The 12211-nt window shown below is 50.2% G+C and overlaps 4 protein-coding genes across 4 annotated transcripts; 3 read left to right on the top strand and 1 right to left on the bottom strand.

The window, feature by feature from the left end:
- Positions 1-121: 121 nt before the first annotated feature.
- Positions 122-343, top strand: N7537_012104 (Glycoside hydrolase superfamily; the record flags this gene model as incomplete). The annotated part of the gene is made up of 1 exon (XM_056903158.1): positions 122-343. The coding sequence occupies one exon, from the start codon at positions 122-124 to the stop codon at positions 341-343; it is 222 nt and encodes a 73-aa protein (XP_056748445.1).
- A 1202-nt stretch (positions 344-1545) lies between these two features.
- On the bottom strand, positions 1546-2280 carry N7537_012103 (uncharacterized protein; the record flags this gene model as incomplete). Its single annotated transcript, XM_056903157.1, has 2 exons — positions 1546-1986; positions 2065-2280. The coding sequence occupies 2 exons, from the start codon at positions 2278-2280 to the stop codon at positions 1546-1548; spliced, it is 657 nt and encodes a 218-aa protein (XP_056748444.1).
- Positions 2281-2893: 613 nt separating this feature from the next.
- Positions 2894-3295, top strand: N7537_012102 (uncharacterized protein; the record flags this gene model as incomplete). Its single annotated transcript, XM_056903156.1, has 1 exon — positions 2894-3295. One exon carries the CDS (start codon positions 2894-2896, stop codon positions 3293-3295), a length of 402 nt encoding a protein of 133 aa, XP_056748443.1.
- Positions 3296-5588: 2293 nt separating this feature from the next.
- Positions 5589-11895, top strand: N7537_012101 (NACHT domain protein; the record flags this gene model as incomplete). Its single annotated transcript, XM_056903155.1, has 3 exons — positions 5589-6077; positions 6137-6476; positions 6548-11895. 3 exons carry the CDS (start codon positions 5589-5591, stop codon positions 11893-11895), a joined length of 6177 nt encoding a protein of 2058 aa, XP_056748442.1.
- Positions 11896-12211: the final 316 nt, after the last annotated feature.

Genomic DNA, 12211 nt, shown 5'->3' with positions numbered 1-12211 from the left:
TATTCTACCTCGGCCACTAACGCGCCTGGAACTGCCGCTGATGGCGAGTACGGCTGTATTTCTAATTGTCGGAATGACATCAAGGCGGGTGAAAACAACCCATTTGATTTTAGAGACGGACATGTCGAAGTACAAAGGAAACTTCTCCCACATTCATTTCACCTCTGCCAATATCACAGCTGATATGAAAGTCGATGTCGAAGATATCAAGTTCTCATTTAATGCCTTCGTGAAGTTGGAGGGTTCCAAATGCATTCTGTCTTTCGATGCGATTGAAGCAGCCGAGATGCAAAAGGTTATAGACGCAGCAGACCAGATTCGGCGGCAGAGAAGAAATCCATGATCGTCAACTTTGCATGCAGGTCCCTGCGGTGGGAGAAACCATTGGAGATTGGGGGCTGGCCACCATTTGTTGGGTCGTCATACTCGCTGGGGAGGCAAGAAACACTGCATAATGTATGTATGGAATTGTTGAGGACCCCCAAGAGTGCTATTTGCTCGATCTTTGGTGCACTGATTAAGGTCAGAGGGGAGATTATCTATACACGTGCTGGTGAGACAAGACGCAATATGCCAGAGAATAAAACTTCTTTATTTGCAAAGTTTGTCCAAGGGTGCATGGATGATGTAAAAGTAGTGCAAAGGTCTTGCAAGACCTAGATATACAAGTAGTAGGGTTTATGAGCATCATGTGACTTACAAAATATAGCCTTCTAATTGGTCAATATATATCCATTGGAAGTTCAGGAAATAATCAAGCATCAAGTGATGAAATAAATTTCGATTCATTCTGTAAAGCTGCTGAGTGTATCCGACATTCAGTCATCGACATAACCAACAGCCGTCACCAGTTTGGGCCCACAACTCGTGTCAGCCGACAGCGAAGCATAACTCATCCAATGCTTGAAAGGCCCGGGCTATATTTGGACAAGATGGCTATAGGGTTACGGGACGAGCTTCTTATCTAGGTCACAAGTTGCGTGTTTATGGCCGCCAAATCATATGTAAAAACTAGATCGAACTGGGCCTAAACTGGAGTTTCTGGGGCCCCAGTCACTGAGTCTGGGTCGTGCGGAAGACTAGTTCTAGATCTTCAAACCCCATCCAATCATCCTCGATCTGCTCCGTAGTAGTTGTCCAAAGCCCGATTAGGGAATTGCCGGGCTTATAAGTGAAGTATTCCGAGGGGTACCCGTAGGAGTAAAGGCTGAAATAGAAAATGATAGGTCAATTGAACAGCCCCGCGGTGAGTTTTTTTCTTAGGATGAACGGTCGCATTAACCGTGCCAGTCCTTTTTTGATGGGACGATTAACGTAGCTTACTCAGGCCGATCATCCCAACACTCAGTCTGCGGATTAGGGTGCTCAGGGGATGATCACTCTGAGTATGTATGTAGTGGTTGATCAAGTCAGGTTACTCAGTGATCAAGAAAGCGGCAAGGGGTAAGCACTAAAACGGAAAGGGAAAGGTCTCAAGTGCCATGCATCATCCGGTGCATATGTAATATAAGACAGAAAAAGCGAGTGTAATTTTACGCGAATTCATCATGATTCCGACATAGCTCGCCTAAGACGAATTTCTATGCCTTCGGAACCAGGTGGCAGATCGGCCCCATCGTCATTTTGATCAAAATACAGGCGCCAAATCTCACGACCATCACCGATCTCGAGGTCTGCCTCCGCTTGGTCCCTCATGTTATCTTCCGGTAACCGGACTGCCAGCCATCCCTCCCACCCCTCAAGCGTGATGCACTGCTCGTCTTTCGTCCAGTCAAAGGGTCCACATATGTGCCCCTCACTGTCGGGCCGCCCACCCCATCGCATCTGATGCGTCTTGGCATCCAGGAACACCCAGCGCAAAGTGGGGGGTTGTTCGCCAGTGATAGTCACGACGCCGGAGGTATTATCAGGGGGAAAATCTGGGTGTGTGTAGAAGCCGCCATTAAAAAGAGACATGGTGGAGCTGGGGTGTTTGGTGATATAAAGCTGAGACAAAAAGAGGAATGGTTAGAATTATTTTAAGCTCTTTTCCTTTCTCGCTTTCGGCTGCTTGACAGTACTTACATTCCCGTCTCGCCCCACATATACACGGGCATTGTGAACCTGTTCGCGCTGGGTCTGAGTCCCCTGGTTGACTTCACACGTCGTCACTAGGTGACATCTCTGCTTGCGTGCGGTATTTTTCCGATTGTTCTCTTGATCACGCGTGCCTTTAGTGGCCTCATTTAGTCCCATAATGGTCGGCACCATGGCCGTCATCATAACTATTCCCAGTACCATCGTGGAAGAGTTAGCGCAAGGAGTCCCGTGAAAATTTCAAGGCTTGTGCATGGGTGTATAAAACGTGGAAAGGCCTGTAGGTGTATAATAGTTAAATATAGAGCTTTTCAGCTCTTCCCAATATGGAACATAGCCATCGATCGCAATAGGGATAAATTAATCCACTTTGTCTCCATAAGCTACGTCACATTTTATGCAGCTACAATAGATACTCCAGATCTTCCGAGCATGAATGCAGAGATGAGAGCAAGGTGATGTGCAGATCAAGGAATTCAGCTCCACCATCATAGCTCAGCTAAGTGGAACCCCAATTGATCTTTCCGTCGAATAAACAATCCCTCACAGCTGCAGTGGTGTAAAATATATATAATTTTTCCCCTCTTGCCTGTGAATCCTAGAAGGACTTGTCTCCTATTCTATCTGTTGGTCTCTACTCAAACCCCTTATACCTCATCTCAACCCTAACTTTCCTTAAAGAAAACAATGTCCCTCAGGTATACCTAAACCATCTCCTTCAACACCGCATCCCCATGCTGGATGATCATTCCTTTACTTGGCTGGCTGTCATAACATCCAATTCCTTCCCATTGCCCCCTTCATACTATCACCGACAATGGCAAAGAAAAATAAGTCCCAGAAGGCCAAATCGGACGAAAACCCATCCACAGGCCCAAGACTAAGCCACAATATTACTCCAAACGATACAACTAAGGGCTTAAGTGAGGCTGACTTTCCCCCGCTACCAAATAGCCCTACCACCGAATCCGTCCCCGTGCTGGGCGGTCGCAAGGGTAACCAAGCTGACGACACTGTCGGTGCCGTTGGCGAGACCGCCCAGGACGCCCTGCCGAGCACCAGCGGTTTGACAATTCCCGGCGTCACCAATACTGGAAAGAAGGATGGCGAGGATGACAAGGGCAGCCTCCAGATCAAGATTCACCTCAACCTGCACGCTAAGATCAAGCTCGAGTTGGACGCCCAGGTCTACGGTGACATTGTAATCGGTCTGCTATAATCATATTGAATTCTAGAATTGGACTTTACGGTTATGGTAGGTATAGTCCCAGCTATCATATTGGCTCAAGTGCTTCGCACCTGCGTCGTGCTAGGGTCTACCCTATGGTTATCATTACCTCTGCATCTTACGGATCTGGGTTTGACCAATTATTTTAGGCATTTGGCTTGGGTTGGCTCCAGAATGGACGTGATGGCCGGGAGACAATGGCTGTGTTACGCTTGGAATATTGTAATTGTATTTGATGGTCCATCTAGATTTGTCATAGTGTACCTGTGGACAATATGGTGCTTTTCTTTTCTTTTCAACCTCCCCGGTGTAGTTTCCGCAGGATAATGCGGGTCCTGCAAATGCAAGGTTCATGATATTCGATAGTCAGCTTTGTAACATAATCTCGAGGTCTGTATTCCAGCTCGACTTTGTTTCATCCCCCATGTTTTGAATGATCGAAAGTTTTGAGATTGGACTTGTATAGTGGATCCGTTTGCGAGAGAATTCTCCCATTGGTGAGACAGTGCAGGATGCGAGGTTCAAAATGGGGGTCGAATTGTACAGATCGCGAGCGGCTAGCCCCTAGCTCGGTTCCCCGTGTAAGGGGGCATGCAAATCCCACAAGACAAATGTACGGTCTGACAGCCCAATGATATCTTGTTGGACCTCGGGTGCTCAGGTGGACATTAACTCCAATTATGTCTGCCCGTACTACATTAATGATTTACCGCATGCAGTACCCGAGCACATCGAACCGTTAATAATTACCGGAAATGGTTCTTGAGGCTTTTCTTTTTCTTTTTTCTTTTTCCTTTTTCCCTTTTCCCTTTTCCCTTTTCCCTTTTCCCCACGGACTTCTCCGGGAGGAAATTGGCTGCAGCTGAGTCGATACGCCATTTTCTTCCGCTAAACCAGACCACGGGATTATGGAGTTAGGATGCCAAAGAACCATTAATATCCCATCGGGGGATGCTTCTACAAAAGGAAGTGACTGCGAGCAAATCTCGGCAGATCGTGAATATGACATATACCTACAAATAACGAGAAGCTGAACGAGAAGCTGAAGCTGAGCGGACCTCTTACATCAATAATTATGCATGAGTGATTAACGATCGGCAAGCATCGACAGAAACTTAGCAAACAACCCCGCGCGAGAAATGGACGGGACTCGTCGGCACGGCTTTCGCATCAAGATCGACCGACGGTTCGTCCGACACCTAAGCTGTGGGTTATTCTCAATTGGCTATGAACATAGCAGGTTAAGAGCCTATCTAGGCCCCGCTTAGTGACGGCGGAAGATCCTCTGGTTACTTAGCCAGCCACATCCGGTGCATAGAGCAAATTTAATACTCAGACCTCTTGGACGATCTATGGTAAACCCAATCCTACAACCGGAGGCAACTATCATCTATAGTGGCTTCGAGATTTTGGCTCTCATATATACAAATTGGATAGCTTTGCTACCAGCTAGAGTGGATCTGGGGTATATGCCGTGGCTGCTGAAGAAAACCGGGTCTTTCATGGCAAGATGAGAGAGCACATTTCGGCCATCTCCATCATGCTGCAGGTCCTATAATGATCCACATTTTCACAATCGAATTAAATCAGCTGGGCCACGAGATCACACTTGCATTAACTGAATTGTAACACAGGATGATATCCGCAGCTCACAAATGCCGTCTACCCCTCGTGTAGTTCCCTGTCATTGGATCATTATGCCTTACCACCAGGGTGGCCGGGCCCATCATATGCGAGGTCGAACTCTCTATTGTTCCAAAAAGAGAAAATCTGGCGGCAACTCCGTTTTTGAGAAACCATACTGCTTCTTGCCATTCCTTGCTGAATACGTCCCCTTCTTACACTGTAGCCCATTGGGTCATCCATAATTTTCAGCCAAACTAGGTACGGTAGGACTGATGTTAGCGCTATGTAAATCGTTCTCTCCGAGCCTTTACTCAAAAGGAAAAGGGGAATTGAAGCAGGTGCTGGTGTCCACCTTGAGGGCGGTTACAAAAGCATGCCTTTCCCCCTGAAGCTGCATGGCCTTTCTTCTTCCACTATAATCCTTTACTCCTTTTGCTGTTTTTTTTTCTCCGACCAGATTGCCGGTTTGAGTCGATCATTTTGTTGGTTTAAGAGCCGCTGCTCCAAAGAAGGCATATCGGACTCCAACCCTCCTCCCCGACATACCCTTATTACAAACCCTACCACCAAAGAGTGTACTGAAAGCGTTACTGTTCTTCCCACTTTAATTATCGAGAAAAGACCCTTTCTAAGCCGAACTGAATCTATAACGAGCACAATGGCCCCCAGTATCTTGGCTGCCGTCCCGGGCAATATCATATCCCCTTTTTACACCAAATTGCGTGGTAGCTCCAGACAGGTTTCTGGTATGTCTAGTACGTTGGATAACGATACCCACTCCAACAGTGGCTTGTCCCGCTCCGGTACCTCCCGCCGTGAGTCCTTCATGCCTCGGAAGTTCCACTCCACCGGCAGCTCAAAGCTCTCTGGTGTGGTCCAAGGCCTTCAGCGCCAGAGTGGCTCTGAGTTGGGAGCAAACGTGTCCTCCACGCTATCCAATACCGACCACGCTACCATCTTGGAATGGATTGCAACCGAGCGCATGAGCCACCTGCCCCCCGAAGGAAGCAGCTATGATAAGGTGCTCGCTTGGGCCCAGCTCTTCGTTGAGCGTCTACATTCCTTTGACCTGGCTATTCGCGACTTCGAGGCAGGTAGCTGGCTCGCTGCTCAGCTCTCTTACGGATACTGTGCAATGCTCCTCGAGGTATGTACATATCTATTCCTTACAAGTCTTCTGCTTCTTCAATACTGATTCCATCATAGCTTGGCAAAGAGAATGCGCCAGCTCTGATGGCTTCCTTCGGGTTTTTCTATAGCACTTCTTCAACTCTGGTGGACCTGCTTGAGCGCACTGAGCTCTTTGCTGTCTCCCAGACGATCAAGGATCAGCTGGTTGAGGCCTTGGCCGACCTTGTTTCTTTGGTCGCCCACGTTTCCACTCACTTCCACCAGTCTATCTATGCACTTTCTGACGGCTCGATCTCCATAAACATTTATGAGACCTTCAATGGCCAGATTGAGTCTTTCCGTGGACGCTGCGCGAAGATTTCAGACTCCATGTGGAGACACCAGCTCGTGCAGGAGAGCAAGGACCCCGAGAACGGTAAGAACATATTGCATCCTCTGAGTATTGGAAGCATTCGAATGATACTAATTACTTTTGATTATATCTAGTGGCCGTTGTTAAGTCCGTCCGAAGCTGGCTGTCTCCAGAGGACCGCGTCCTCACTCACCTCGCCGAGAACACCTACCTTGCCCACGAACGCGAGGAGATGACCTGTCTCTGGATGAACCCATACTTGACCCACTTCCTTAAGAGCGGCAATCACGTTCTCGCCTTTACTGGTCCCCTTGGATCTGGGAAGACTGTCCTCGCCTCCGTTATTGTCGACCGTCTGCAGGACCACATCGGCGGTGTTACATACAACTCATTGTTTATTCCAATCAATTCCAGAATCCCAGCCCAGACCACCCCCATTGCAATTGTGAAGACAATTCTCTTGCAGCTCTTTGAGAAGCGTATTGGTAACATCCAGCTACTGCAGATTCTGCACGAGGCCTACGATGCAAGCAAAAAGACCACCAACGAGGAGGAATACGAGAGAATTCTCTGGAATGCTCTGGAGAATGCATTGAGCGCAGCTCTTGCCCGCGCTAAAGACCTTGTTATCGTCATTGATGGCGTTGATGAGGCTTCTTGCGGTGAGGCACTTTTGCTCCAGAAGCTGATTGCTGCCACCTCCAACGGAACTAACGTTAAGCTAATCACCCTTGGTGCCGAGAAGCCCAGGACTTCTGCCAGTCTGTCGCATGTCCCTATTGGTGGTGACCGCATTGCTGATGACATTTCCACCGTTGTCCGAAGTAACTTCACCGCCGCCAACTCGCCTGGCAGCAAGGTCTTCTTGTCTATGGATGAGATGGAGCAGGAGACCCTCATTGACCAGATTAGCGAGGCCGCTCGTGGTTCCTTCTTGTGGGCTAAGCTGTGCACCAAGCGCGCTCGCCTTGAGCATACCCCCGATGCCCTCTGCAAGGTCGTCGGCGCTATTGTCAAGGGCAAGCCCACCATTGCCGACTTTGTTCTCTACAGCCTCCAGGCTCCCGAAGTCACCGAAGAAGCCAAGCTCATGCTGCTTTGGCTTGCTACGGCTGACCGTCCTCTGCTGTCAAGGGAACTCACCACCTTGGCTTCGATTGAGCCGGAGAAGCAGATTGTTAATGATCGCAGGATCAACATCCGTCAAGTCTTGAAGCCCTTGAACTCCATTGTCTTCATGCAAGATGGTCAGGTGTACCTTCGTCACGGTCTGATTAGGACCGCTGTCTTGGATGTGTTCTCCAAGGGCAAGTTGATCCCCACGGTCAAGGACCATCAAACTGACCTCGTCACCCGCCTCTTGGTCTATATCAAGTACACTGTTCCCGAGCAGCATGAGCCTTCCCTCACTCCCCTTGATGGTCGTGATGTCGCCCCCCGTGTGAAAACCCACCCTCTTCTTGAATTTGCCGTTCGCTACTGGCCTCGTCACTTGAAGCAGACCACAACCTTCACTACCGGTGGCTATGATCCTATTGCTAAGGAGTTAAGCAAGGTATTCCCAGCCAGTGTTACCCTTTTGCTGCTCCAGAGCACGGTCTGGAACAACTTCTCTACACCTACACTGTTGTCATACCACACCACTATTACCAACATGTGCCGCAAGATTTTGGGGACCAGCCACCCTGTGACACTCCAGTCCATCATCTCGTTGGCTCTGCTGTACCGTGAGGTCGACCAAACCCCAGAGGCCATCCCTCTTCTCTACGAGATTACCACCATCAGTCGCACTCTGCTCAGTGCAACTCACACCATCACGATGCAGATGGCTCTGTTGTTCCTCGATCTGACTGTAGACATGGTCACTTTTACCAAGTCGGATATCATGACTAGGCGTGAGGAGCTTCTCATCATCATTGTCGAGTGCTATCAGGCTCACTATGGCGAGAAGTCTGAGAAGACAGTCAACATCATGAAGAGTCTGATTGAACATTACCGTGTGACCAAAGAAGAGACAAAGATTCAGACTTGGACTCTCAAGATCCAGAGTCTTACCACCACCGCCACCAAGTACGACGGCGATGATACCCGCGATCTCAGTGTTCGCCTGAAGGGCCACAAGCAGGACCTAGGTGACACTGGTATTCGTTTCCTCCTAGATGCCGAGCACGACGAGGTTCACGAAAAGTCCGAGTCGTTCAAGGGCCAGATCACCAAAGCCGAGAAGTACACGGCCAATGGCCGCCTTGACCTGGCCGAACGTCTGTACATTGAGCTCTGGCAGCAGGCTAAGACCCAAGAACACAAGCTGCAGTCCGTTCTTGCTTACTCGAAGTTTTTGACGACCCAGAAGAAAGAGCGGGAAGCTTCTTCCATTCTGTCCAGCGTTTGGGAAGAGCAAAAGAACAGCGCTCACTCTCTTTCTGAGAGCTCGACTTCGTACTTGGAGCAGATCGCTAAGGTGATGACTACTGTCGGCCTCACCGTCGCTGCTTTGAGCATCTTCAAGCACTGTGCCTCGTTCTACCATCGTACCAACCGTACCTCATCCTACTCGGAGATGCAGAAGCACATAGAATCTACCTCGCAACATGTCAAGAAACAGGCTAGCTCATCGTCATCGCACTTCTCCGAGACTACCCTAGAGGAGATTGTTTATGAGGCTTCTAGCTTCTCTAAGCTTGACCAAAGTTCATTCACTGCTACCAGTACTTTGCTGACCTTATACACCAAGGAGCACCGCTGGAAGGATGCCACCCGTCTCCTCAAGAAGGTTCTGAATAGCATTTGGCCCTCCCTGTTCGCTCCTTCCATCCAAGACGTTGTTCTTCCAGAGGAGCACACTGACAAGGCCGTGGACCTTGCCGAGCGTTTGAGTCAGTGCTACCACTACCGCCGTCGCTTCACCCGCGAGGAAGGCATTCGTGTCCGTGTGCACCGTGCGGTCCGTGCCGCTCGGCCAGTGGGTGACAAGCTGAGGGAGACTGTCAAGGATCAGCTGATCAGCTTCTTCAAGGAGTCTTCCCAGCCGGACAAGGTCATCAACACCTACCAGGAGCTTTTGGACGACTACACCAAGCACTATGGCCCTGAAAACCCCACTGTGATCAAGACCCTGTTCACCTTGGCTGAGCTTACCCGTCCTCGCCCCGTCTTCGTGGAGTACTACCAACGCATCGTTCTCGCCTTGAACAAGGACTCGCCGGTCATCAAGCCCGAGGCATTGGAGCCCGTCATCATTGTTGCAACTGAGCTTTGGGCTCAAACTCGTTACACTGATGCCGTCCCCTACTTTACCCTGCTCTTCACCACTTTCTTGAATCAGCCCAAGCAGAGCCCTAAATTCCAGGACGCGGCCTTTGTGCAGTCAGTCTTCGATCGCTACACTCACTGCCTGCGCAATAACCGCACTGAGTTTGCCTTCGTCCACAAGGTTACCACCGAGTTCTACAACAAGGTCAAAATAGTCTTCGGAGCCACCGCTACGATCACCATCCAAGCTACCTTGACCCTTGCCAAGGTGTGCCAGGAAACCAAGACCTATGAGAGTGACGCCATCGCGCTCTACGAGCAGCTGCTCAAGCTCAAGCCTGCTGGCGTTAACCTTGAGGAGATCGAAGTCATCCTTGACGGTATCTTCGAGGAGCAGACCGCCAGTGCTACCTCCAAGTCTCAGTCCGTTTCCACCGATCAGATGAAGCGCGTCACTAAGATCCTGCGGAAGCGCATTGAATCCGCTCGCGAGACTTACGGCTGGGCTCACGAGGAGACCCTCTCCAAACTTCAGGAGGTAATTTCATTCCACTCCAGCCACAATGACACCCAGCGTGTGTCCCAGGAGCTGCACGAGTCAACGAAGCAGATCCTATCTTCCGAGACCTCTTCGGAGCGCCTTGTGGCCGCAGCCACCACTATTGCTACCGGCTTCATTACCACCGGCCAGGCTCACAAGGCCGCTGAGCTGTCCCAGGAGCTCTATCGCCAGATTGTCATGAAGGACACTAGCTCTAAGGAGACCCAGCTCGATATCTCATCCAAGGGCCGTCAAAGCCTTGTCTTCTTGGCCCAGCTTGAGCACAGCGTGCGCCAGGGTACCTCCAGCGTCACTGAAATTCTCGCCTCTTTGACCGCCGAGTATGTCTACTTCGAGGAGTTCAGAAGCCACACCAAGTCCAAGAGCAGCTCTTTCTACACAGTCTCGGTTTCTGTTACCCGCCTCTACAACTTCCTCCTCGCCAACAAGCGCCAGGCAGCTGCTAACCGTGTCTTCGATGACTATGTCGCTTACTTCGTTTCCACCGAAGGGGCACGCATCAAGTTGACTGAGACTGCTCAGGTGACTGTCTTCCTCCAGACCATGATAGGCTACCTCACTCAGCACCAGTCCTCAAACTTCGTCCGCTCGGTCGGTATTGCCTCCAACGTCAAGGTCCTCGAGCTGCTCGAGGCCAAAAACTACGACGGCGCTACCAATCTTTCCATCGCTGCCTTCCGCTACATTTCAGCTCACGATATCTACCGAACCCCTGAGATTGTCAAGTTCGTGTTCAGCTTGGGTCTGTTGATCTCTGGCCATAGCCTTTCTCCTCAGCCAGAGCCTTCTATTCAGAAGAAGCTGCACAATGTGTCCGCCAGCATTATTCAGGAGGTCCTCCGCGTTATCGTTGATCTGAAGATTAACCTGGCCCAGATCAACTTGGACTACCTGAATGCCCTCATCGGTGTCCTCGGTGAGCGACAGGACTACAAGAACCTCGTCTGGCTCCTCAGCGATCTCTGGAATAGCCGTAACAAGCAAAGCCACTGGACCCCCTCCATCACCCTCGACCTGGCCCGCCGATATATCTTGGCCCGTTTCCTGGTTGGCGATACCGTTAAGGCCACTCGCCTGGCCGAGGACATCGTATACAACTGCCACCGCGTTAACGGCGCTCGCCATACGAACACTCTCGAGATGTCCACCCTGCTCTCGCAGCTATACACCGCGATCGCGCAGCGCTACCAGGCCTCTAAGAATGGCCAGCACATGGCTAATAAGTACTATAAGAAGAGCGCCGCGGTGCACGAGAGCCTCCTCCGCGTTTTAGCCGACCCCTCGCTTTCGGAGTTCGAAGGTGCCCTCGATACCAGCTTCAGCATGGACGGCTCCGCCTACGACCTGAACATTCAAGAGCAGGGCTCCGACGGCGGATACTCGTTGGCTAGTGGTGAGCACGTTCGCGTCCACCTCAACCTGCTCAAGCTCTCCGTACAGCGCCTAGGGGACTGGCCCAAGGATTACAGCGAATATGAGACCCTCAGCGCCAGTCTCTTCGCTGAGTTCGGCGATGAGCTGAAGGGTGTCAATGGTGTTGAGGAGTGGAACCTGAAGAGCTTCGGGTCTGGCAAGGCTGCCAGTTCTGAGGACACATTGAATCTGAAAGGCTTCACCTGGTCTATTGATCTCGGCCAGCAGAATGTCGAGGTTGAGGAGGAGCTGTAATAGCTTCTCTCCATAATACGTATATTTGTGTTTCAATTTGTCTTAGCTTGTTTTTACGTCTTTTGTCTCTTACAATACTAGAAATTGAATACTGTGCCAGATCACTCAGGAGTTGTAGTATAATATAATCTAAAACATACATAGCTATAATTAATAGGCACAATCTACGCATAATCACTGCTAGACATCTACTCAGTGAACCTGAGTCTGAGCACCATAAAAGCGGCAGCTCAAATAGGAGAACCCCAGGGAAAATCGGGTGTACATACGTCCCTGATCAAACTATAAACTATCAGAATCAGCATTTGGACCCTTA

The sequence above is a fragment of the Penicillium hordei genome, assembly GCF_028827395.1.
Source record: "Penicillium hordei strain IBT 12815 chromosome Unknown utg000006l_segment0_segment0, whole genome shotgun sequence".
NCBI lineage: Eukaryota > Fungi > Ascomycota > Eurotiomycetes > Eurotiales > Aspergillaceae > Penicillium > Penicillium hordei.
Note: the sequence above shows the minus strand (reverse complement) of the source record. Positions and strands in the feature narration are given on the sequence as shown.